The 27,596-nt window shown below is 41.4% G+C and overlaps 1 protein-coding gene across 3 annotated transcripts in view; it reads left to right on the top strand.

Moving 5' to 3' along the window:
• Positions 1 to 27,596, top strand: part of LOC310922661 (protein unc-13 homolog B-like) — a 208,411-nt gene that overhangs the window by 156,994 nt on the left and 23,821 nt on the right. For all 3 annotated transcript variants that reach the window (XM_083883374.1, XM_083883373.1, XM_083883372.1), the window contains 10 exons: positions 322 to 456; positions 1,260 to 1,393; positions 2,304 to 2,389; positions 9,745 to 9,871; positions 15,168 to 15,264; positions 16,078 to 16,221; positions 16,360 to 16,437; positions 16,941 to 17,018; positions 23,966 to 24,054; positions 27,105 to 27,257. In XM_083883374.1, coding sequence (XP_083739500.1) covers positions 322 to 456; positions 1,260 to 1,393; positions 2,304 to 2,389; positions 9,745 to 9,871; positions 15,168 to 15,264; positions 16,078 to 16,221; positions 16,360 to 16,437; positions 16,941 to 17,018; positions 23,966 to 24,054; positions 27,105 to 27,257 — 1,121 coding nt within the window. The remainder of the gene's footprint in view (positions 1 to 321; positions 457 to 1,259; positions 1,394 to 2,303; positions 2,390 to 9,744; positions 9,872 to 15,167; positions 15,265 to 16,077; positions 16,222 to 16,359; positions 16,438 to 16,940; positions 17,019 to 23,965; positions 24,055 to 27,104; positions 27,258 to 27,596) is intronic.

Genomic DNA, 27,596 nt, shown 5'->3' with positions numbered 1-27,596 from the left:
AGTCCTGTAAATTCAGTATTAGAAGAAATTGTGTGTTTGGCTCAGATTATACACATATCAAGCCACATGATCTGTCTGTTCTGGGGAATCTTCCTTGGCACATCAAAATCTCTTTTATGCTTCAAATGGTCCTGTGAGGAGATACATGTTGTCACTGCTTTTTTATGCCTGGGGAGACTGACCCATTTGTGGTTTTAGGTCACAAGTTGCTGAAAGCAGATTCACCACCCCCTGAGTGTTTTCCAAAACGGTGATGGGTTCTTTCCCTGTTTGATATATGAACTGTGCTTTGGTTGACTCTCTTTGTTGTTGCCCTGCCAGGTCCAGGAGCTGCAAAGTCCACCCCGAGCCAGCCAGGTGGTGAAGGACTGTGTAAAAGCTTGCCTCAACTCCACCTACGAGTACATTTTCAACAACTGTCATGAGCTGTACAGTCGGGAGTACCAGACAGATCCTGTGAGTAGCTGATAAGCAGGCAGAAATCCAAGTTTTCTGATTTTCTTAAGATAATAACAAGAATACTAATTGATACAAGAAGCCAGCACAAACAAAGTTGCGTGACTTTTTATCTTCCAAATGCACAAAATTTATAATCAATTAATGAGCACTAATTAGTAAGGGGAGGATGATAATTGTTTTACACTAAATAATTACGATGTGTTTTGCCAGCCTCAGCAGTTATTTGTGAAGGGAAGGTTTGATGTAGCTTTGAGCGAGCAAAAGCCAATTACAGCAAATGTAGGTTGATGAAGGAAACTGTCATTAGCATATGTAAACCTCAGGCAGTGAGATTTTGCCTTGTTTTCTGGCACCCAGTATCCTGCACTGGGTTTAGGAGGTTTCTCTAGACACAAACTCTTCTCAAATGTGTGAGAGCTGCACTGGCCTCTCTGTAGTAATGCACACACAACTTGTCAACAGGGATACAGTCACCAACCAGGTGCCTAAAGTGTGACTATTTGGAATAGGCTTAGGGCAAATAATGTCTCAGCAGGTCTCCTGGAGCCTGGCCTGCTCCTGTCATGGTAGCTGACAAAACAGGGATTAGTTGGGTTTAAGGCCACCAGTTAGCAACATGGTTTGGCATGTTACTGTGTTTTACATTAGATCAGACAAGTTGCCAGCAGTCACTAATAATTTTAGACTCTCTGGAAAAAAGGGTCTACAGCTTTGCTTGGAGTTCACATGGTGATCTGCATTTGCCAGCTTTTTCTTTGACCTTACATTTGATGCTGGTTTTCCAATGGCTTCCTTCTCAGAACAAAACTCAGGACCTTCCTGCCGAGGAACAGGGCCCCAGCATTAGAAACCTTGATTTCTGGCCCAAGCTCATCACTTTGATAGTTTCCATCATAGAAGAGGACAAGAATTCTTATACCCCAGTCCTGAATCAGTAAGATTCTCCGTGTCATGTATGGCTAATGCTAGTCTGTGTGTGCTCTGCTTTATTTGTTAAACTGCTTTCTATCTCTTCTGTCACTTGTGTATTTATAGAAGTACTTATCTTGTCTGTCTGTCTTTCTGTCTTATCTGTCTCTGTCTATATAAATAACTTTTTGATTGGGATGGAAGAGTTTCAAAAGGTTCAGTTACGATGGCGTTCGAGCACAAACACCCTGATTATTACAATCCTGAACTCAGGGAGGCACCTGAAACTGGGGTGAGAGTTCTTTTGGTTTTTTCTGATGTTGAGAAGTTCAGGGGTACACAATAATGCACACAGTAGTACTGTGGTGCCTTACACTGTGGTTTAGGAACCTGGTGTTCAGTGCAGCACTGGGAGATTGCATTGGGTGGAGTTTGCATAGCATTGGAAAGGGCCCTGAAATGGGTCTGTTTAACTGGTAGATACCCCTCCTACAGTCCCACAGGGCAGAGAGAGACTGAGATCCTAGAAGGGTATTACACAGAAAGACTTGGATTATGCCCTAATCATCATTGATCTAACATGATTAGCAATCACCTGTAAGTCTAATAACCTTCAAAAACGAAAAGAAGAAAATGGACAAGGTAGGGCAAAAAGGTGCAAGGGCATTGAGATCACATTCCCAGAATGACTGTGTGCACCTCTTCTAGGAAAGACATGCAGAACCTGTCTTTTTGAGTTAAGACAAATTTTTCATTTACTTAATCTGTGCCACAGAGTCCAGTCCACAATCTCTAATTTTCACTTGGTCCTTTTTCTAGGGTGAAGGAAGCATCTGTAATGTTGAGCTTTTCAGCTTGTAGTGTAGCTCAGAGCTAAATAAAGAAAAGCCCTTTGCTTTGACACATGCCAAAGCCTTGTCTAAATGTTCCCTCAGGTTTCCTCAGGAGCTTGCAGTTGGGAAAATCAGCGCAGAGGTGATGTGGAGTCTTTTTGCCCAGGATATGAAATATGCCATGGAAGGTAAGAGAATGTCTTACTGCTGTTAGCTGACTAGTTGCTGGTCTCTTGCTCTCAATACATTTGGTGAAAATGAGGCTTAAGCTTTGAGTAGCACCACTGATTGGAGCAGGGATTTCTAGTGGTTGGTTTGTTTGTGCGCAGCTGGTTTATGCATCAGAACTGAGGCTGAGACTTGTTTGAGCTGTAGACCTCCATGTCAGGCTGTATTGCAGGCTGTTTATTGACATCCCAGCTGGTTTGAAATCACAGGTTTCCTTTAGCCTAGAAGTTACAATGGCTTGAATCAGCAGCCAGCAGCAGCTCTTTCTTCCATTGTACTGTGGTAGAAAGGGTTGGAAAAGTTGGTGGACTCTGGGTTGTGCTGTGACTCTAGTTCTCTGGATAATAAGCACAGGTTGTCTAAGCCATTTGCAGAAAGATGCTGTTAGAACAACTCCTGCTACAGGCATCTTCAATTTGAATTAGTCTTTGCATAATTCCACCTCCTAGTAAGGAAGAAATTGTATTGTTTCTGAATATGAGTTAGGCATGCAAAACCCAGCAAACACCCAGAAAGAAATTCTTCTGCTTGCAGTACTTTTCTGATGGTTGGTTTCTGAACTTGATTTTAGTGCCATATATTGATTTTCACAATCTCACCAACTTTTCACAAGTTTCAGAGGGTATCCAGCTCCCACTGTCTCTGCAGGGTTGGACTATATTATAGTTTGTAAGATGAGACACTGATAAAACAGAATTGTTAGTGCTGTCTGTGGCATGCTAGCTGTATTTATATTCCAAACCCAATTCAAGCTACTGCTTTTGGCCACTCACAAAATTTTACTCAATCTTCTTGTCTCCACTTTGATCTGAACTCACTTACAGGAGTGACAGCCAATTAGACTCTTTAGATTGCTAGAAAAAAAAAATGCTGCCAGTAAGAGAGCTGCCTGCATTTTGTTCTTTGGAAATAGTGTGTGGAGTTGCTCTGTAGATGAAAAAGATTGACTCAGTTTATTTTATTAATCTCTGTCAGTACAACAGATGTAGAGACTGTGCTGTGGGGGGACACTCTTTGGGAGGTGTATGCTTGAATCTGACAGGCTGAAGAACTGGATGGAATGTTCTCAATACTGTGTTAGGAACTTTTTATACCTGCTTGTACCCCACAGTGCCTTTGTCTTGTGAGGTCAAGCTCATGTGAGAACAGACACTGGGAAGACTATGGAAGGACTATGACCTACTAACTATCAACTTCAACTATGTTGAAGAATCTCTTTTATTGACTGTCACTGCTTGCTCATGTGTTAGGGATAAGGCAATGGTGATAGTTTAATGTACTTTTTCCCTAGAAACTGTTTGCTCCTGCAAACAATTTTAGCTCCACTTTTAATATTGTTCTTATTTATGTAGGAGGGATGGCGCACCTCCTATGAAGAAAAACTGAGAGAATTGTGTTTATTTCGCTTTCATGGTGACCTAACTGGGGTATGTGAAGGGAGCCTACAGTAATAATGGAGAGGGTCTTTTTACAAAAGTGTATAGTGATGGGACAAGGGGAGTGGCTTCAAACTGAAAGAGAATAGATTGAAGTTAGGTGTTAGGAAAAAAAATCTTCCCTGTGAGGGTGGTGAGGCACTGGCACAGGTTGCCCTGAGAAGCTTCTTCCCCCATCCCTGGCAGTGCTCAAGATGAAGTTGCATGAGCCTTGGAGCAACCTGGTCTAGTGGAAGGTGTCCTTTACCATGGCAGGGGGATTGAAATGCAGTGATCTTTACAGTCCCTTCCAACCAAAGCCACCTGATGGTTCTTTCTACTCCTGTGTGCTCTCCTTCAGGAATTTATAATGCAATTTGCTCTTCTACATGTTAAGAGCACCCTGCCTTCCTCCTTTATCTGCAGCAGTGAGAATTGCATGTCTCCAGATCTAGTTGCTTGCCTTCCTAAAACTCTTTTCCCTGTTGCATCCAAAATGCAGCTATAAAAGGGTTACAGATTGCATGACTGTCACAGGGGACATGAGGGCTTTTTAAAATTTTTTTTCTTTTCCTTATTTGGTTGCCAGCACCCACATTAGCTTGGTCTCCCAGGTTTTCACTGTTCATGTGCCATACCGTATCCCCACTGGGCTTATTTTACCTTTTCCTGACATCCTTCTTTTCACTTGAGAGCTTCTTAAGGCAAGGATTGATATGACCCATGAATTGCTCATTGCATAGTAAATATTTGCTGAAAATAGCATCCTTCTTCAAAATATTTGTTGGCGATGAAAGTTGATTCAAATGCAGGTGGTGGACAGGGATTTTGCATTTTGAACAAAAATTTTAAAACTGCATGGTAATTTATTTATGGTCTAACTGTTCAAGTTCTGCAGGAGGGTTGAACAGTGATAAAGTCTGTGTTAGGATGTGTCTCTTCCAAATATATATTCAAGAAATGCTTAGGGTGCAGAATTCTATTTGAGGCAAGTGTGATTCCTCACAGTACTTTGCTCTCCAGAAACTTGTGAAGATAACCTTTAGAACAAGCTCTGCAATAATTCAATTACAGACCTTACTACATATATTTTGAATACAGATGATTGCATTAGCTCACTCCATTTTTTTAAAACTAGGGAAAAAGGGATTAAAGGAAACTGATTAAATGATGTGTAGGATGATAATTAGATTTGCCAGCCTCAGCTCTTGGCTCTGTCATTTCTCAGGTTCAGTTGCTGTTTTTTATACTAGTTAACCTGCACCAAGAGTTTCATATTCCTTTTCCCAGTTTGTGGCATAATCCCTGGATACATTTCTTGTCTGCTCTGAGATCAGGAGGTCTCTGCAACAAAAACTAATGTGTTTTTTGGAGATCTATGCACCTGAGCGCAGAGTATAATACTCACCCTTAAATTTCTTCCTGGTGTTTTCCCTTGCGTTCTATTCCTAAGTTCTGGATAACATGAGCTCATTCACCTCACCAAGTGGTAAGTTCATGCTCCTTGATGGAGCTCATAGCTGTGAGTAGACAGACTTTCTGTTACCTGTAGTTTTAGCACTTTAGATGTAGTGTGTAACACTAGCTTTAGTGTTCTGTAGTTTTTATGCCAGCAATAAACAGACCTGCAAAGAAGACTTGAAAGACCATACTGCTGCTGTAGAAATGGAGGGCATGTGCTGTAAGGAGACTTTGGAGTAGAAAGAGTTCAGGCCTAGCTTCATGAAACTGCCCCCTCCCTCCTTCCAGCCTGATGCTTCCACGCCGCTCTCCGAAGTTGAGTCTTGAGAGGCTTAAGTGGGAGATGGCTTCTCTGAGCTGGAAAGCAGTGCCTCCTGCCTGAGCTGTTTTCCTTTTTTCCCATTGTGCCTCTCCCAGCTGGAGCTTACTCCCATATGCGCCTGTGCAGCCTGTGTAGGACAATGTTAAAATCTTAATTTATACCTAGAATGTTAAGGGCTTTGGATCTGGAATTTGTGCCAGCCTGTGGATGCTGCAGCAATGTGTCCTTTGGATGCCTTCAGAAGAGCTAGGTTGCTGTTGTGTAAAATGTTGAATCACAAAAATAAAACACCTATTCTCTGTACAAATCAGCAGCTGGTAGCAGCAGTCATGCCAGCAGTGTGTTTGCTAGATCTTATGCCTTTGACTGTCCAAAGGAGACTCAGTGTCTGAGATACAGCAAGAGCTCCAGGATCTACCTCACTTGTTTTCTCTCTCCTCCAAAGCAGTGACTACTCAAGGCATCATGCACAGCAGACACAGCAATTCCCTGTTTGCTGGGTCTTTGAGAAGTGTCCCTTGTTTCCCATCAGCCCAAGAGTAAAACAGGTCATATACACATGTCCCAGACTCGTTTGGCAGGCTTATGTAACCCTGGAGTCACGTAGGGTAGAGGATGATTTTCCAAGCCATATATAACCCTAACTCTAACCCTGGCTCCACCCTGGGACACTGCCTGGTGCTCAAGCAGCTGGATAGCCTCTATGTTAGCACACTAACTGTAGTTAGTTTTCTCACTATCCTCCCTGAAACTTTTGTCATCCAGAAAGCACAAACACCCCAAGCAAAGAGGTTTCTGCTCTTCCTTTGCTAGGAACACCTTAAGAGACAGTAATAGAAAATCAACATCATCCTTGACAGCAACATTTCATCTTAGTTTGGACACATCAGTATTAGGAGAGCTGCAAATTGGAAACATCTCTGATAGGAAGAGACTGAGTAGACTTGGCAGGCAAGATTGAAATAAATCATTCTGCCACTTTCTCACTTCTAATAAGGAGAAGGGGATCAGAGGCACACATAGATGCCAGCTACCTAGTGTTGACACTTCAACAGCCCTGGTACCTATTAAGGATTCTTTACAGAAATTTGGCATTATATACTGGAAGTTAACCCATGAAAAACAAGCTAACAATCAAGAAAAAAAAATAAAATAAACCAACAAAACAGCCCTGTGATTGAAGAGTGTGGTCCTGTTCTTGCCTGAAAAGGAGAACTGGACATAATACTAGAAAGTGTGCTGCTAGGCAGCAGTTCTTTATTAGTGCCTTGGTGACTCCAAAAGCTTTTATCAGTAGGAGGCTGTTTGCAGCTGAAATCTGCTAAGGAAATGTGGGAGACTTACAGAACTCTGTGGTCTTTTCAGGATAAAACACAGCAGTTGCTGCACAGTATCTGTGTGCTGTTCTGCTGCTGCTAAGCTCTTTAAAAGCCAGCAGGTTGTAAAGCAGAACATAAATGTTCTAAGACTGATGGCTGCCATGATCTTCACTTTACTTTTTCTAAAATGGGTTTTCAATGTATGCCTTTGACTGATGTGTTTCTGTGTCACCTTCAGGTGGTCTTAAGCATTTCCACTTACAAAGGAAGTAACTGATCAAAACTATGTGGGGTCCATTTAACGGGGAAGGGCAGATGATGCAAGCTGGAGATGAGAGGGGTTTGGGTCTTTGTTGGCTTTCTTTGTTCTCCAGAACATCTGAGCTGTTCATTCTTGTCTTTCTCTGTCACAAGCCCCTCCTTTCTTTCGAATACGTAAAGTTCTCTTTTATGGTGGTAAGACTTCTCATTTAGTTTCCTGTGATTTATCTCTTAATGTCAAGTGTCTCCTTTAGTGCCTAGACAGCCAGATAGTCCTAGTAGCTGTAGTTGGGTTTATGCTTCTGTGATTGCTTTGCATCTTCTTCTGCAACTTAGAAGCATTTTAGATGTCCTAGAAAATAGGAAAAAGCCTGAATTGCTTGCTTTTTGTGCATTGTTTAATTTTGAGGAACTAAATCTGATTTAAGTCCTTTTTACATCCAAATCAGACCTTTCCTCAGCAGGAAGAGCGTTTTCCACGTGTGGGAGCAGCAGCTGGTGGCAGCACACATCCAAGTTAATGAAGTTATAATTGTCCATCAGTTTCCTCACTCACAGGGAGCAGAGCAGGCACAGTTACTGCTCTGTTTGTTTCCAGTTTTAGATCTGCAGAGGGAGTTCTCATTTTCTTCTGCCATTGCTTGAGGGATAGCAGAGGGTCAGCAGTTCAGATACCGAGTATACACCTGCTTTCTTAGTGCTCAAGAATCCATTGAACTATCACCCCTGAGGATTATATCTCTCAGATACTGGACATTTTAATATCTTTAAAAAAAAAGATGGGGTTTTTTTGTTTCTTCGTTTGTTTGTTTTACGGGGTTTTTTTTTTTTGAAACTGTATCTATGTGGGTCAGTGACATGAACTAGAAGGAAATGCGTATTACACTGTTACAAAAGCTTGCAAACAAACTTCTGGAACATTCAACTGATTGACAGTTGACAAGGTTTATGGAAAAATTTTTTATGAACATTACTCTGGAATTTTTTTTCGGTTGGATAATTCCCATTGATTTGGACTTTGGCCTTGTGAATGTTGCTGAAGGTTCAGGAGAGATGTGAAAGTTTCACAGTGTTTTGGAGTAGTTGCAAGAATTCACATTTACATGAAAATAGATAATGTTTAAGATAAGCATGCTGTTCACTTAATAAGCCATTCAAAGTTGAGAAAAATACTTCCTCTTTGTAACATAATTGAAACTTGTCTGCATATGAGCAGTGATGCCGTTGTAAAATTACATCAATTTTGAGGTTTCCATGTTAAAGGTAGAAAGAAGAGTCTAAAGTCAAATACTGAGATAAAAACCTGAGTCTAAGCCAAAATCATGTATGTTTTAGTATAATATCTCACATTGTAGTCATGGACTAGCACCTTGCTGTAGTGCTAGAGTGAACAAAGAAGCTTGGCAAGAAGTATATTCCTGCTGTGAAGCTTGGCAGAAGAAAGAGATGGATACAGACAGGAGGCACTGGGGAGCAGCAGTGCAGAATTGATCATCTGATGATGCAGGGTCACAGTGCAGGCAAAAGCCAGCTGCTGAGTCCTCATATCATGAAAAAGGAATTAATTTTAATCTCTTCAAAGAAGATTTTGAAGAAGTGCAGTGCAGTAGAAGGATCTGCCTGTGTAAGCACATGAGGAGTGGCTTGGGAGAAAGCGTTGAGCTGCTTTTGGGAGAATTTAGCAAGCATTTTAAATACATAATTGTGGGCTGATCAGAGGTGGGAGTCAATTGCTGTAAGATGGTAGTGTGGATGTAGGCTGTGAAGGGCTTTGAGAGTGAAGGCATGGACCATACATTTCTCCTGGTAAGGAAGGGGAGCAGTAGATCATCTCTGCAGAAATGTAGATGTGATTATGGCCAGTGCTTTAGTGGTGTAGGTGTGTGGGAAGGGTTGTGTTGTGGAGATATGGTCATTATACAGGGAGAAACTGTATTTTCCCGGCATTGCCTGGGTACAAAAACATAAGGAAACCTGGCAGGAGGAAGAGGCTCAGCAGCAGACCCTGCTTTGTGGAAGAGAAATATTAAGTTTTCCAGATGGAGAAGGCTCCAGTTCCTGTGTAGCTTGTTTGATCTTGCTTGAGTCGCACTGTCAAACTCTTGGTGCTTTCTACTCTTGTCTCGTAGGGGATGTAATGGAACATATTGGTATTGCCTTTGTTTATATCCAAGAATGAACAGATTTACTTGCCTTGATTTTTCCCCTGCAAAGATGGAGTCTCAACTGCGATACATTAAATGAAAAGGCCATGAGAGATTGCTCTGTTTTTATTGCTTTGACAACAAAAAAAAAGTTCAACAAATGGAAGTAATAATTAGAGCTACTGAAAAAAACTCCAGAGCCCCAGTGGTCCCAACCTCCAAGAACTCCTGCCTGCTGCCAAAATTCTGTGTTGTGTAGATTTTGCAGCTCTATAGATGCTTCATCCTCGACACTCTTGCATTCTGCAGACGTGCTTCATAAGTCCTTCCTGTGCCTGGTGTGGTGACAGTGGTGAGTTCAGACCTAACTGCTTTTTTTCCCCTTCCTTACAGAACATGAGAAACACAGACTGTGTAAAAGTGCGGACTATATGAATTTACACTTCAAAGTGAAGTGGCTGTATAACGAATATGTTCGTGATCTGCCTGCCTTCAAGGGAAAAGTGCCTGAATATCCAGCGTGAGTGTTTTATGTCTCCTGTAGTAAATCCCCACTATCTGCTTCCTTTTGTTACCTTGGTGGTAGGATGGCTGTTTGGTTCTCTTGTGGCTGCCTTCAAGATACATCATTTCTTACCTCCCCATTTTCTGAGTTTATGTGCATGTTTGTCCGCTATGGTCTTTTGTGCCACTGCCCCTCTCCTAACTCAGTCCATTATTGTACAGTATCTCCCAACATTTCCAAAGCTTAACAATGGCATGGACAGACTTTAAGCTACTCTGTGCCTGCAATGTGGGCAGTTCTTGAATAGAAGATATGTGCCTACAGAAATGCTTTATGCATGTATAATGTATATGGACGTCGTATGTACACACACACAACAGGATTTTTGAGTAAAGATAATGTCTTCTCTTTCTTAGTAAGACTGGATGGCTTAGTTGGAAGCATCAGATGAGCTGCTCCTCTTGAGCTCTAAGCAATCGTTTGCAACTTCTAACTTCAAAAGAGTGACAATAGATTTCAGGTCTGGACAAGGTGCATGAGATCAAAATATTGTGAGAAGGTGTATGAGATCAAAAGGTTTTCTGAGCCATCTGGAGATAATGCTGTAGCTAGAGTCTCATACTTGCCTTATGCAGCAGTAGGTGTCCTGGGTCTTGACAGTGCTTTAAAGAGTTTTGAGAAACTTTAAGTGATGTTTGCTCCACAGCTCCTTTAATACTGTGCTTGACTGTTACTCTTCCACTGGGTTTTGGGGACTTGACATACACTCTTCACCCCCTCCAAATCTTTCTCACATCAGTTTGAGCTTGTTACAGGCTGCACATAGAGAATAATTTGTTCCTGCTTTAAAAGAGTAAAATGCTTTGCTCATGCTTCTTCATGGCCTTCTGCTGGTTCTTGTTTGTTCCTAGCTTTCCTTCTAAGTGAGGTTTACTCACCTCTTTCCAGATAGTTTGTGTCTGAACATAACACTTGAACTTAAATATTGATGTTTCATCTAGACCTTGCCATGCATTGCCTTGCAGACAGTGCTGCTGCTCTCATGTGCTGTATTGACAGCAACCTTTCTTTCTTTTATCCAGAGATACTGCTGACTGGTGGTGCTCCCAGTGGGCCAGTGGCTGGTCTGCAGGAACCCTCAGCATTGTGTCCACCACGCTGCTGTTCCTACCCTGTACATCACTGCATCATGCTGTCTACATGCAGCACTTTGCCCCTCTTGACAAACACATTTTTCCTGGACTGTGTTTCTAGTTTGGCACTTTGAATTGTCTTGCCATGTTGTTACACGTGCAGTCCCTCAAGCCTGGTGCTAGCTGCATACTAATCAGACTCAAGGCAGTTGGGCATAATTGCTTGGTGTGGGCTGTGGGCCTGATTAAGAAATCAGGTCAGCAAGAGGTATAAACTCAACACCCTGCTCACTAGAGTGACAGTCTCAGAAGCCTCATTCTCTTTGCTGTGCCTCTGAGTCAGGGGAGTCTCATGCAAGCCATCAGATATTCTTAATCTCTCTTTTTCTCCTGTGTAATCAGGATAATGATGCTCGGTTTTTCTGCAGTCTGTTCTGCTCTGCTGGCCTTCATGATAGAGCTTCAGTGCTCATGTGCATTTGCAGCCACTGGCTTTGTTACTTCACCCTACTATTTCAGTACAATAGCCACATTGTCAGACGTAGGTGATGTTTATCTCAACCATAACCTTCACCTGTCACAAAATATCCTCTTGATATGAATTGTCCTTTGATTTGTTTCATTACAAGTATTTTTAGCCTCAAAACTTCCTTCAACAAAGGAGTCCACACATCAGGTTTGACGGTTGGTAAACTCTTTAGATGAAACTAAATTGCTGCTGTCCAGAGAATGGTTGGGCTGTCTACTTGTTGAACAAAAGGAAGAAATTCACTTTTCCAGTTTACACACTCTGAATAATCATGTTCCTGGTAACCTTGCGATATGATTGAGCAAAGTGCAGGGTCCAAAGTATCAAAGTTGAAGTTTTTATACTCCCTTTATTTTCTGAAACTCAGAAACATTTTCTGAAATGGAAGTAGCTATGTAACTGGGAGTGAATCTTCAAAACTTCCTCTCTGCCAGCTAAAAGCTGTGAAGTGTCAGTTCCTGAAAAAACCCACCTTTTTGGGTGTGTAAATACGTGTTCTGTGCTTTGTTTAAACACTGATCTTAGCATGCAGGTAGCATTGTAGCTGTACTGGAGCCTACCTTCTCTCTGGTGGGGGAAGATATTCCTTCCTTTGAGATCCTGTCAACTTACTCTGGCTCTCTTCATCAAACAGAGTATTTATTCTTTTGCTCATTGGAACCCTTCCTGCCTTTTTGCCTTGGCTTTTGCCAAGGCACAGAGATTGTTCCTTAGATACCCACAGCAAATGAGCAAGATTAATTTACCTGCAGTGTGATCCTGAGGGAGCCAGGCTCAAGGCCAAGCTAAAATGGTAGCCTTTTGTGTTACTTTTGTGTAACTTGTGCAGCCAATAGAGGTGAACTCAGATTTAGTCCTGAAGCACTGCTGCCTTTCCCAGCAGGCAGGACTGAAGTGTATTCTGTGCAGACCGTGTTTGGAAAGTTTGGCTGTGCTATCTGAAGCCAGGCTGTGCTGACCCCTGTGAGCACAGAATGTCTCTGAAACAGCACCATGAGCCTCTGGTGTATGAGTCATTACAGTGTTTGCTTCCTGACCAATAATTGAAGCAGATGAGGGAGAAGATATTTGCAATATAACAACATTGTGAACTTATTTGTGCACAAAATTTTTATTCATTTCTGTGCTAGATAATTTTGCATATTGTTCTGGATATGTTGCCTTCATAGTCCTTGGAGTCCCCCTGACTTGCTCAGCAGCCCAAGACCTGATAGTGAAATATTACAAGAGACATTTAGCCTAAGATAGTTCTTGGTTTGTGTTACAGCTCAAAGCATAGTTTGGCCCTGAATGTACATGTGCACTGGAAATATATATAAATTGTTTGCATCTCTCAAGTTATTCTGTCAGCCAAACAACAAAATTGAGGCTGGTTTTTCAGATGTACTTACAGAATTTCCTGATCTCTAAGTGGTTCATTCAACATTCATTCAGTAAACCTCTTCCTGAAGGTAATGCTTTTTTTTATGAGAGGGGGAGCAAATACACCACCACTCCCACCCACCCAACAGTACCATTTTCTCTGCCACCTTTGCTTAGACAATTTGGCAAGACAGTTTAGGTATACCTAGTTACTTGATTTTGTGTAGGAACATATGGTATCCATAAAAATGGGCAGTGTTCTCAACAACAAATGGCCCTTTCTTGTGAATGTGGTGCAATAACTAAGGATGAATGATAATCAGGAAGTTGCTCTCCTTCTCAGAGTGGAAACTGTGGCTTCTGGCACAAACAAGTAATCTTCCCTGCACGTTGACCTGTGACATGTGAAGCAGTCAGCAACTCACAGCCTGAGAACTGTGAAACAGGTGGAAGATGTATAGTTTCTTTCTTGTAAACTGCCTGAGCTTCTTTCTAAGGCTTAAGCTGTTTAAAATACACTATTACAGTTTAAAAGAAAACGTTGAAAGCTTGAGAAACTTGCAGCAGACTTCAACATATGCTGACTTTTAGGAGCCTGAAGTGCCATTCAAAAGGAATTCTTCTAGAATACAGGAAGTCCATATGTCTGTGACAGTGTTCCACTGTTGTCTGTAATAAATAGGGCTGCACAGACAGGTTGCTGTTGGCATTTTAACACTGTGTCAGTTACAATTTCCAATATTAGCATTGATGTGCTTTATATTTCAAAGTGTAGAGATTATTTAAGGCTATCTAGTGTTCCCTGCCTGTGAATTTGCTCTTGATCTCCCTCTCATGTCTGGCACATGCTTTCATGTTCTTTGCAAACTCAGCCCACAATTAGCACAATCTCTATGAGCACAGCTGCCTGTGTAGAGAAGGCTGTACTCTGTAAAGCTCATATAATAATCTTTTGTATGGATTAAATTATATGTGGACATTTCTTTCTTTTGTTTGTGAATGCTGTTTAGTAATATTTGAAATTAGGATCTGCTTCAGCTGTGCTGTGTTGGCACTTGCATACAACAAACTCTAGACAGACATTTAAATAAGGCTGTAAGTGCTATGTTACTGCTTAAACACAGGCAACAAAACCACACGCACCCCCTTTTGTACTGTGTGTGTTCCTCTGGGCAGAAGACAGAGGGACCAGCTGTCAGATTTCAGCACTGAAGCTGGTTCTCAGCTTGCCTATTTTCACGTTGCCTATTTGGTGCACTGTAGTAGTTTCCGCAGACGGTGGGGACAAGGAACTCTGCAGACCTGAGATATTCTAGAAACAGGTGGCTTTATTACAAGGGTCGTGGGTAAAGAGGGCCTGCCTTCAGCCACCAGCCTCGGCTGAAGGGAAGCCCCAAAAGAGAGAAAGGAGAAGAGAGACAGAGTAGAAGAGAAGAGAGTAAGAGAGGACAAGGGGGCAGAAGGGAAGAGCAGGGAAGAGCAGAGAAGAGTGGGGCGGAGCAAGAGAGGAGAAGGGGAAGAGCAAGAGAGAGAGGGGAAGAGAAGACAGAGCGATCACCTTGTTACAATATATTATATCTCTTTTTGTGTTGAATATTCTAATTTACAGTGACCAACCCGTGCAAAATACAAAACCTACAAACTTTGCATGCAGCCTATAAGAACTACTACATTACCATGTCATTTTATATTCTAAGCTCTAAAGAACTACTTTTCTTATCTGTTTTCTCCCTGATGCCTTTGGCAGAGTGGAAGGGCAACATTCCTGAGTCCTTTTGTTTTCCTGTCCTTCAACCCATCTTCAGCTAATCACCATTTTCCTGTCTCCCATGACTACATCTCAAAACTGGCTTTCATTTCTATTTCACTCACAGGTTTTACATCTACAGTATTTCTTACCATACAATCATATCCATAAGTCCTTCCTGTCCCATCTTTCCCAACAGTGCACCCATGTAAGCAGCAGGACAGGTGGCTGTAGGTGTGGAGGTCTGGGAAAAAATGACAAAGTGCTTTGCACTGAAGCAAAGTTAAAGGTGACTCTCAAGTGGGGGTAAAGAGAAAGGTACCAAGAAGAAAAAAGAGAGGAAGAAGGATGAAAACAGCTCAGAACCAGCCCAAGTGATGGTACAGGCCCTGTTAACTTGTGTAGAGGTGCAGGTGTATTTGGAAACTTGGACTGCATTCACGGACAGCAGAATTCAGACATCTGCCAGCTTTCACAAGGCTTGCTGGCCTTGGTGTGCTCCTCTTCCTGGTGTAACATACTGTCTTTGCTCCTCTGCAGGTGGTTTGAGCAATTTGTGATGCAGTGGCTGGATGAAAATGAAGATGTTTCCTTAGATTTCCTGCATGGTGCTCTGGAGAGAGATAAAAAAGATGGGGTACGTAAGTCACTCTGAGTGCATGACTTGGTGCTACACCATTCAATGCACAGAACCAAATTAAACACCATAAATTCAGCTATCTTACAAATGGAGGATGTGGTCCTTTTTGTTTGCTAAACAACTGGGAAACTCGTTTATTTTGGTACTTTACAGGTCACAGAGAACTTCTTAATAGCAAGGTGCATATCGTTCATTTTTGTCTGTTCTGCTGCTATTAATCTACCAGCCAGTGGCTTGGTGCTCTCTCAGCTCTCTCCATCTGGGAGAAGTAATTGAAATTGAAAATTGAGGCACTTTGCATGTACTTAGTCATGCAGTGAGAATGTGCCCTCAGTCCACTGACAGACCAATCTTACTCTTAATTTGCTGAGTATTGCCAATGAAGAGAAGAGCTTTCTTGTTATTCAGTGACTCTTGGCACTGTAGTCTGTGATACTCATGCAACAATTCTGTTTAATAGCTAAATATTAAAAAAAAAAAAAAAAAAAAAAATTAAAATAGGTCTTTACTCTCTCCTTCTTTCCTCATTTACTGACAGGCAAACCATGCATTGCATTAAAGATCTCAACATCATGGTACATTTCCCCAGTGCTTATCATGATCATAGTGAAGGACAGTAAATTTATAATCCAACCAAAAAGGCTATTTATGTCCACTAGGCCTTTTGAAGAGCTTTTGACTAATTCTGAGAAAGATGTAGGTTTTGGTAAAGATACCCTACCTTCAATGCGACAGATGATGGAAGCACCCATGGGTGGGTATATTTCAGATCTTTCCACTTGACAATGACTATTTGTACTTCTGTTTTAGTTCCAGCAAACATCCGAGCACGCTCTGTTCTCTTGCTCAGTGGTGGATGTGTTCACCCAGCTCAACCAGAGCTTTGAGATCATTAAGAAGCTGGAGTGCCCAGACCCTGTCATTGTTGCCCACTACAATAGGAGGTTTGCTAAGGTAATACCTCCAGCATCCAGATGTTTATCTTTTCTTAATGGAGTGTAAGACGGTATGATTTTTTTTGTTCTGATTCCTGGACTTCTTCACCAGTGGTAGAGGAGGACAATTAACAGTGCTCACATCTTGTCTTCACAGACTATTGGGAAAGTGCTGATGCAGTATGCCGACATACTTTCCAAGAGCTTTGAGTCCTACTGTTCCAAGGAGAAACTGGTGAGTTTTGCTGAGCTGCTCTTTTTCCCCAAAGAATCATGTAATCGTCCTGATGAAACCAGGACAATTACATTGCACATTGCACCATGGTGATGAGGTAAATATTTTCAGTGTTAGTTTTGTCATCATTTGGGTGCTTTTGAAGTTTGAATTCTGGCTTGGACCAAAAATAAAAACAGGTCCTGAAGATGATATGCAGGGTTTGGAGGCTGTCAGGTCCCCTTGAAATTACCTTCCACACTGTCTGTGTTGTGTGATTTAAAAAAATAAAAGTGGGCACAGATTGCTCTGTGGATCTGGTACTTAGAGAGGTCTGTTCATCTGGGTATTCTGCAACTGGGAACTGACCATATTTGAGTGCTGAAATCTGTGCATGCTCTGCCTCTTGTGTAACCCTTGGATCTGGTGGTACTTGGGGAAAGGTGTTGAGGCACAAGGTCTCCCACTGATGATGGTATGTTGGCATCTTGAGCAGTAGCAGTCATCTGCTTTTGTCCCTTCAGCCCTGCATCCTGATGAACAACATCCAGCAACTGCGGGTGCAGCTGGAGAAGATGTTTGAAGCCATGGGTGGTAAAGAGGTAAGAGAACTTAGAGACTCAGTGTTACTCCTCATTCCTCCTGCACTGTTGCTGTGGATTGTTTGCATCATATTGGTTCTTGAAGACTGCAGTCATGAGGAGAGCCTTGTGACACCTGGAACCGTAGGTGTGGGGAGGCAGCCATGACTGAAAGCTTCCCAACTAAATCTGTAATCAAATGCAGGAGCAATGTTTTGGGGCACAGAATAGCAAAAAAAGGAAAGAAAAGATTGCCTATTGTCCTCACATGGGCGTGGCTTAGTGGAGGTCTCAGTGCTGTGGACATTGAATCATTTTGTATGGCATATAAGTGTGGGACAGTGCCTTTAGCATGAAATGTCCAAAATCTAATACATTACAAACATGTAAATGAGTTCTCTACTTATGTTTTGAGGGATATTCAGATGTGTCCATTTGTTACGAGATGGTAGTTTTTACAGAAATAATGTTTTACTCCTCCAGGTCACTGTTTTTGTTCTGATGTAATATATGTTTGTTTTTTCTTTTCTCTTATTTTTTCAATGCTTTTCAAGATTCAGGAAGATGAAGAAAAGCCTGCTGATGCTGATGTTAGGAAAAATTATTTTCAAGTGCATTTTCTTTGGTTGTGTTGTGATAGAATCTGTGCTATGCTCTGTATGCCAAGAGGAAAGTCAGCTTTGCTGATGACAGCTCAGTTTTGTCCTGTATTGCTTTTCTAAATCTTGCTTGTGCTCAGTGGCAGAATTCTTTGAAGTGGCAAAAATCTCAACAAATAGATTTGCTCCATGAGGCAAGGAAAACTGCTGTCATTCTTTCACATGTCACCTCAATAATCCTAATTTACAAGTCCTGCATCAAGAACTACCATTATAAACTTCCTGCTGTAATAGCAGCAGTAGCTAAATACTCACTTTTGGGAAAAAATAAACTTGTGATGAAGTGTTTCTGAAGTAGCCTATAAAAGCTTAATGCCTGTGTGTTTAATTTCCCTTAAGGAATCAATTTGCTACTATTTTCTGTAGTGGTAGCCATTAAGTAGGTTTTCTCTTATTTAAAATTGAAAATATCCCCGATACTGTATTAAATAAATGGAGAAAAAAGTTGTTTCTTGAGGTTGTTTGCTGCTTTCCCTAGACTGGATCTCTTCTCTGTATTCTGCCCTTTAAAACCTTCCACAGGAAGTGTAAGTAAGGTAAAAAAGGGGTAGTGGACCCACTGTTTCCCCTGTACTGTGGAATCAAAAGACTGGAAGGGGAGAGAAACCCAGAGAGCAAGGAGTAAAACAGGAAGAAATATGGCAAACACACTAGGAAGCTGGTTTTTGGAAGTGATTTTTTTTTTTTCATTTTCTTTTCAAATGGTGCTTATTGTACTTCATAGGGCTGCCACTGATCACCAGAAATAAATTGTGTTGTGTTAGGTGCCTGCATTATCTGCTGTCCCCAGGGGTTTCCCGCTTGGCGACTGTGTAGTACATTGCTTCTTGACTAGAGAATTGCCAGGTTCTCTGTTTTGCTAGAGTAAACAATGTCTTGTCCTAGTTTAAATAGTTTCTTGCCTGCAGATTGAACATGACAATTGGGTAACAATAGGTAACAATAGAACTTACTGCAAATTCATCTGTGGGTTGTATCCTCCTTCAAGAGGGACAGTTCTTACTTTCTGTGGTAGATTTGTTCTATGGTCATCTATCTATGACACAGTACCTTGCGCAAAAGTAGGCATTATCCTGGCTAGTCTGTCCAAAAATGGACTTCTTTGGGAGAGTGAGAAACTAGAATAGTGCTATGCCCTGGTCTTGAACTTGTGTTCTCAAAGGTGTTCTTGAGAGCCAGGTACCAAATATTCTGTTGTTCCTGTGGTAGATATGTTACTTGTGCCATGTGTGCAGCCAGACCTTGGGAGGTTGTTTCATTTACGGTGTGCTTGTGGCTTCATTTGCTTCTGATTCCCACATCATCTTGATCTGCAGCTGTAGCACTGCACAACTGTGGAAAGCTCTGAAATACTGCTGCCATGTGGTGTTCTTTACCAGTGGGACCAGAACACACCCCTAGGGAAATTCAGATCAATTTATTCCCTTTTGCAGCAAGGGAAATGATGAGACAGGGCTCACCTGTGGTCCCCCTGCAGTGTAGTGGCATGATATGGAACAGAAGGGCTTGCCCAATGCTATTTATTGAGATTTGGCTCCTGGATACAGTGTTTTTCTTTATTCTCTCCTCCACTACTGCCCCCAGTGAGTTATTGTACCTTTTATCCTCACTTTCCTTATTATTTTCTGAACTGTAGTACTCAAAACAGGGCAAAAATTGTGCAGCATCTCTGGATTTAATGTGTCAACATCATATGTCTGTGAACATTACCAGTCAGAAGGAATAAGGATAGCAGCAGAGCTTTAGAGAGCTCTGTTTCCAGGGATTCCCTTGGGTCAAGGCAAATACATAGATACGCACAAATACGTAAACACGCGTGCATACACAGACAAAAATACCTTAAATAAATTTTAGGAATTATAATCAATACTTTTATTTCCTTTCTGAGCTGTATCGATCTCAAGGGATCAAAACAGCTTCATCATGACTCAGGAGCATCCTCAGATATCCCTAAAGCATTTTTTGGAAAGGCGTGTTTATGAAGTGGCAGATAGCATTAAAAGCATAATGAATAGTGAAATTGGGGAGTGAGTTCTGGATAAAAACTGGATGCATGAATACCTTTTGAAACCTTTGATTCTTCTGATTCATCTCTAATACACCAGCAGAGCAGAGATTATAATTTAGCTCTCTGCTGGGATGGGCTACATGCATTCAGTGCTAGTGTTTGCCTGAACTTGACCCCATTTATTTAATTATTCATACTTTACCTAATAAAACCTAATGTGACTTGCATTTTCTACCCACCTCTGTCGTTTTCCAGCAGAGTTCAGCCTGCAGTCCATTATTTTGCTTAGCTCTTCATGAGTAATGAATTCATGGCAGTGAAATTAAAAGGTGCTATACTGCATTGCATACAGCTGGAGTCTAGATACAGTGTGAAAGACTAGTTTAAAACATTTTTACACCTTTTTTTCCCCAAGGGAAGCATGTGAGGTGAGTATCAGAGACAAGCACTGCCTAGGAATCCCAAAGAATTAGCTGCTGAGTATCAGCATATCGTCATCATACAATTTTCATGCCTTTAGTTTCAAGCTAATCTTCACAATTAAAGCTTCAGGAAATTCTCCTCTTAATGCTTAGCCAGGGTTAACCCACATTTTAAATCCTAAGTTGGCCACCTGAATAACAGATTGCAGGACAGCTTAGAAACAGCCAAGACTTAATTAGGAATATTCTCAAAGGATTTGTGGTATGTAGTGCTTGCTCCTCTTTAGCATCCCACATGCCATAGCTAAGGCCACCCTAATATTTGAGAAGTTAGCAGCTATTGTTTAGATTCAGTGCTCCATGTTTCTTACACTATAGTGTTCCTTGAACACTACAGGAAAGTGGGGAGATGCCTGAAAATTCAGTGCACATCCCTAAAGGGGGGCTGGATCTTCTGAGCTCCCAGAGGCTGATGGAGGGAGGCAGAACAAAAATCAGCAGCTTCAAACTGGAGTCAGATGAACTCCATAACTTGCTAAAGCTAAAATATGTTAGCAGAGCATAATTCTTTAGCAGCTGATAGGCCAGATCAGACCTGATGATTTCAGAGTCTCTGCCTTTTATAGATGGGAATTGATTAACATCTTCAGCTTTCTAGGAAGCAAGAGTCATGTCTCCCCACCTACACCACCTACAGAGGAACCTTCTAGTTCTGGCCACTCACACTTCACCAGTGTGTGTGGAAACCAAAGAAGAACTAATTACATCTCCTGGAAAACTTAGAAGCCCATCACTGCAAATTCTTAGGCTCAGGGATTCTGTTTCATGCATAAGGAAAGGAGGAGAAGATCATCCTAAATTCAAGTTGATGGCACTTCTGTATGAATACCACCATTCAGATTAGCAGAAGACTAAATGGGTTCAGATGAGACTTTGAGGCCCAGATTCTCTCAAAAACCAAGTCCCAAATATTTTCAGAAAAATAACAGACTTGATTTCTCCCCTGAAATTTAAATACGGAATTAGCTTTTCCGAAAACTCTTTACACCTCAGTTTTCAGCATCACACATTTAGCCTCAGACACAGAACTGTGGCTGATCCAGCCATTATTTCCAGTGGAATTGAAACATTTGCTCAGACATCAGAAGCCACCTACTGTCTCATGTTTTGCACAGAGAACTTTTCATTCTTCCTCTGAAATATCTCTCATACACCCACCAAATGGAGATCATAACCCTGCTGAGAGAAGTGGTGTGGATGTGACATGTGGCAATGACCCAGCTGCCTAATCCTGTTTTCTGCTATACCAGCCAGATTTATCGTGCAGTCCAAGTAGCATTTCCTGCTATCAGTGATAGCTGATAATGCTTAAATTCATTGACTGAGCAGCAACAGCAATGCCATTGTGGGTTCATTTGAGCATTCTTATCAGTGCTTCACTGCATGGACCAAGTTTGCACATGCTGCAGTACTCTGTAACTGACATGTGATTTATGTGTGGGAAACAGCAGTACACACCTATCAGCACCTTCCTAATGAACTTATATTGCACTCAGATAATTTCCCAAACTTTGCTTTTGAGCCAAAGCAGGCCAATGCCTGAGCATTAACCATCAGTAATGTGTTATGTGGAGTCCTTGTTCCCTAGTAGCAATTGCTCAGAAAACAACAGCTTTTCTAGCATGAGAGGGGATTTTGTGGGTGCTCAACCAGGATGCTTACTACCAGGGTTTGGCTTCATGAGGGTGAGGCTGGGCATCTCAAAGTTAAATCTGGGCATCTGTCTTGCTAGCTGTACCCAGAGAGATGTGAACTGATGTTCTGGAGGAGTGAGAGTTCTTTACTACAGATAATGGAGCTCATCCCCTTGGCAAAGTATTGTGTCAGCTGTCTCTTCTTGCAGTACTGGGACAGCAATGCATTTGCTATGAGGAACATCAGTTTGCAGTAAAATACAACAGTGTGGGAAAGCTGAGAAGTAACCAATGAGCTCTCCAGGCCATCTCACGGTAAAATAAATCACTGATTGCACAGTTCATGAACCAGGGCAACAAATTGATGATCCTGACCTCAAACATCCTCTAGCCTATAAAGAAGTAGAAGTAAATTGTGAAGAATAATTGTCTTGTGCCAAATTCTTATGGCTTTTTTTTTTTTTTTTTTTTTTCTTTTTTTTTTTTTTTTTGTCTAGAAAAGCAGTTAGTTGAAATTAGCAGTTAGTTTTGATGAATCATGAACTGGTCCTACCTCAAATCCGTCAGAAATGGCTGAAATCAGAGGGCAATTCAGAGCAAATCAGGCAGCTTGTGACTCATTGTTCAGTAGGAGGGAAGGATTAATATAGGGGCAAGAGAAACCACCACCTCCAAATGCTGGGCGTTTTTTGTTACCTACAAGCTTGGCTAGAATGAATGCTGATTGGCATGACATTAGCTTCCTTCTGCCAATACAGAGCAAGAGTGTTACAAAGATAATAGGAAAAGAAATTTACTTTAATAAGGGAAAAATAATCAGAGGCAGCAATGCCTAAAGTTACAAGGCCCAAGTAATCATCATTTGCTTGGTTGTTGGTTCTTACTTTAATTACGTTTAAAATTCTGATCCAAAGTTTCATTAGCACAGGTTCAAATGCGTAATAGAGTCAATTTTCCATGCTAGCTTACAACAGGAAAATGAGTGGATCAGATTCCAAATCCCTTAAGGCTTGGCTTTCTCTGACAGATGCTGAAGCAATATGAAGAGGGCTTCAGCACTGATTTTAGAGGTGGGAACTCCTGTTGTGTTCAAGTCCTGTATAGATGAATAGACCATAAAAATCTAAACTGATTTTTAACCACGGTTCTGGTACCTGGCTCATTACATTCCTAAAGAGGTGCTCTGCCTTACCGGAAGGTTTTTGTTTTGCAAACATTTTGCCTGAGTGCATACACAGGCAAATCTATTTTACAAGTTACTTTTTATGAGCAAATGATCCCAAAGCATTCATCCTGTGTTGCTATGTGTACACACAGGTATGTTGCTCAGAAGTGACTCTTTTGAGGTTGATGGGGTGACAGCAGCTGGAATACACTGTAAATCATGTTCAGTTTAGAACAGGTGGCTTTGGACTGGTAAGAATGGAGGAAGCACTCCCTTACAGAACCTGCCAAGGTGTCAACAGCATTCATATACTGCTTGGGGAACTTGTTTTTTATTTTCCTCTGAACTCTTGTATATAAAAAGCTGTCTGGTTCCATGTGACAGTAGAGCTATGTTTGCTCAATACCAGTAGCTGAGATTTTGCTTTCCAAAAATGATCGACACAAGTGCACAACAGCTCCTGCCATGATACTGTGGCCAGATTTTCAAAACAGCTGGGTTCCAACCTTCTGAGAGCAGTGACTGGTCAGTCATCAATTGAAATACTTGACAGCTGGGTGGAAGGTGAAATAGCTTCTTTTAAGTTCATGCATGGAGAAATGCATGAGTAGCAACAACCAGTCTGAAAAGCCTTGTGTCCTTCTAGATTCAGAGGGGTGAAATGACCTGTGAGCCCAGGGTAAAGCACAGTACTTGGTGGATTCTCAGCCTAAATACACTCTTGGCCACAGGTAGTTCATATTCTCTTTCTTCCTCAATTTTACAATCATCAGGAAGGATATTGAAGGTATAGGAGCCTGGGGAAATTACTTGCTGCTTTTTTGGCAAGTATCTGCTGATGACTGCACAGCCTCTGAAGCAGCAGCAGCAGGCAGTGGAAGAGAGCATCCTAACTGGCAGAGTCCAGTGGGGATAGTTCACCTGCTTATTAAGTGTAGCCTCAACAGTGAAAAGAAGCACTGCAAAGGACAGTGGACTGCCCTCGGGGTTCAAACTGAATGCTCTTTTTTTCATCCACAGTTGGATGCAGAAGCAAGTGACCATCTCAAAGAGCTCCAGGTGAAACTGAACAATGTTTTGGATGAACTCAGTGCAGTGTTTGGTAACAGGTAAGTACTACAAGGTACTTGTCCTTGAAGCATTCCTTTCTTTTGTCTGATCTCATTTAGTCAGGTTATGAAAGAAACTCCTATGAACTGCATTATATTTTTCCTTTTGTCCTAAATTCATGGCCTTTCAAATACAGAGACCATCTAAAGAAGTGAGGAATATTTTGAAAGTCTTTCTCTTCTGTAGTTCTCTACTTGGAAATGTAACATGGAGATCTCTCAACTGTGAAATGTATTTGAATTACACAGACTGATTTTTTTTTTTTTTTAGTAAGTAGTGCTTGTCAGTAACAGAATTGCCTGCTCCTTTACTGCTCAAAAAGCAGTTTCCAGCTTAGTGTTTATGAAGCAACATTCTAGTTTAAATATTCTGCTCTAAATGTATGAAACAGCTGACTGATTTCTGATTGTTAAATGAATATTGGAATAAAAAGGAAACAGGTTTAGAATTTGAGATTGACTTGTTCTAAAGCTGCTGCAAATGTTATCTAGTGTTTCAAGGAGCTCTTTAAAGTATTGCCAGAATAATTGATGGCAATTAGGTTTTACTGCAAATTGTGTTATTGTCTGCCTGAGGATAAAAATGCACTCAACTTTATAAGACTTTTGTAGTGAACTAGAGAGCACGTCAATTCAGTGAAATCTAAAAACAGAACTCCTGACAGATCTTTGAAAGCAACTACTCATTACAAACCCCATTCATTCATGTAGTGCTACATAACAGGATTAATGCAGGCATGAGCCGTAGTGTCGCATGAACATGGGCAAGGCAGAGCAAATTGTACCAACTTGGCCTCCCAGGGTTAACAGGTTTGCAATTCTTAAAGCTAAAAAAATCATAGTGGGATTTGTCAAAGACTGCTTGGATTTCAGCACACAGAGCTAAGCAGGGAGATAAGTGAGCAGTTCCCATACCCAGTAATGGATGCTACAGCAAAAAATTGAAAGACTCCGACTGTAACTGAATGGAATCAGTAAAGTTCATAATTAGATGGAGAGTGACTGAGAAATAATGATTAGGGAGGTGATTTTTTTTTATCTGTGTATTGTCTCCATGGTGTCATTGCTACAAAACTATTAGGGAACAATCTTGACATATGATAATACAGTTTTAAGAGATTATCCAGTATCAGTGTACATACTGGGGAGTGTTTTAGAGAGATGAGCCAGCCAGAGATTCAGCCAATCAGATGTCTCAGGTGCTTCATTTATTCCTTAAAAACCTTAGGGAGTGAAAAGCAGAGCTTCAGTTTACTATATAAGCATGATCTCCTAAAAGATATTAACTTAGGAGATAAGGCAGATATCCACAATATTCTGTGCAGAGTCTGTAAACAGTTACTCTTTCACCTCTGCGCACATTTGACACTGCAGATGTTAACTCTTCTTCATCTGTGTCAACTTAATTGTATTTGATGAGAAGGCAGCACATATCCAGAGACCCTCACTACCCTTGTGCTGAGAGATGATTTTGTCTGGACAGAGAAGTGTTTTCTACTTTAAGAGAAGATGCATCTTGGAAGGGTTTATCCTTCATGCAAGGCTAGCTACTGTTTTGTTCTTGGAGGCTATAGGAGTGAAGGAAGAGATTCCTGGAGAAATTAGGGAGCCGCAGGCCCTGTCTGACAGCATAGGTGTAGTTGTTTTTTTAGCTTGCTGGTGCCAAGGCGTCCTGTTAAGCTCTACATCTACACAAGCTTCACTTTCAGGCGAACTTGTTGCCACAGTAACTGATCTATTATTTTTCATAAAATTGGCAACCAGTTTGACTCATAATACTTTTTTTTTATGAAGGCATTGTTATTTTCCATCGTTGACATGAGGAGTTTAAAGCATCTTGAAGCAAGGTCCTGCAACTGATGAAGTGATGGGAGAACTATGGGGTGGGATTGGCCTGTGACAGAACAGGGACTGTTAATGGCACAGGAAATTTTTTATGCTCTTTCATTTGGTCTCTGGTTAAGCTGACATTGCAGCCACAATTGAGTGCTGCAGGGCTCTTTCTGCTAGAAAGAGTAGGGCAGGTGGGAGACAGGTCTGGAATTTTTTCAGTGAGAGGCAGGCTAGAATTGAGCAAGGATCATGAGGCTAGAGGTGGCAGAGAAGGAGAGGTGACCAGGTGGAGAAGGCAGGTGAGAGCCATGGGACACTCACACCCAGCCCCCCAGTGGCTCACACACAGACGTTCAGGTCATTTATGCAGACATAAAACTGGCTTCCAAACTTTTGTACCTTCCCTTAAATCTTTACCCTAGTTCCTAACACTGGTTTCTCTTCCTGGTTTCAAACTTCTGTGCCATTAATGGATAGTTAAATATCACTTGTAGTTCCTGTTGTTAGTAACTGTTCTTTTAAATGTCAAAGCATTTTCCTTTATTCACTGAATTGATTAGTTGTCAGCTCTCATGATCTATTCATAATTTTAATCACTGCATTATTTAATTTTGAATCTCCTCTTAGCAGGAAGAGGTGGAAAAGTAATTGTGCCTTGTGTGTCACTTCATTGCAGGGAGGCTACATTTTGCACAGCTGTGCCCCACATCCCAGTTTGACTCTTGGCATGGACTGTATGGCAGTGGACTGGTTTAAACTGGTGCCTGCCTTCAGGTTGTCTCTGTTATTTTGAGGACTTAAGCTATGATGGGTCATAACAAGATTTCTGCTGATGGATTCTTGGGTGCTCAGAGTGGGGCATGCGCTACGTCGTTGCTCTGTGTGACATCCCAGTCTCTGTGATGTAGAAAGCAAACAGGGTGCTTTGACTTAAGAAAAGCAGTGTTTCTTGATGTCAGGAAAGGATCATTTCTTGCTGCAAGATGAATGACCAAACTCCTTTCAAATATACTTGTGTCTCATGTTCAGAGGTGGTCAGCTGTTTGTGGGTGGTGGGCATAAGGAACTGAAGAGCATGGCTCTTGGTAACAAATACAGTAGGGAAAAGGGCAGCAGGTTTTGTGAAAGAAAAGTGTGAAACTGAGTGAACTTGAAATTTTTTACCTTGTATTTCTGCCACTGATCGTATTGGTTTTGCCTCTCTCCTATCTGTACAGCTTTCAGACTCGGATTGATGAGTGTGTCAAGCAAATGTCTGATATCCTCTGTCAAGTGAAAGGGACAGCAAATTCTGCTGCTAATGCCAGAAACACAGTTGCACAAGATGCAGATAATGTCCTGAGGCCACTGATGGACTTCCTGGATGGAAAGTAAGGGAGTGTTCAAATACATGCTGTGCATACAGTTCATTGGATTAGAACAAGAATGAGGCAGAGGGGAAAATAGTTCCATGTTCTTGGATTGTTACTGAGATTTCCAGATTTCCAAAAAGAATTAATAGCTTTTCTTCCCATATCTGCGTCTCACATGCTGTGGATGAGCTCTTCAGCCTTCATTCAGTGCAAAAGCGCATTCTCAGTTCTTCTTTCTACCTCTGGCAATTATAGCAATCAGCAAAATACACTGCTGATCAAGTAGTGAAGAAGACTGAAATTCTAAATTTTCTAGCTGTGTTTTTTTTTTTCTGTAGAGATTTTACTGTAGTCAAT

Source organism: Zosterops lateralis (assembly GCF_965231275.1).
Source record: "Zosterops lateralis genome assembly, chromosome: Z".
Lineage (NCBI taxonomy): Eukaryota > Metazoa > Chordata > Aves > Passeriformes > Zosteropidae > Zosterops > Zosterops lateralis.
Note: the sequence above shows the minus strand (reverse complement) of the source record. Positions and strands in the feature narration are given on the sequence as shown.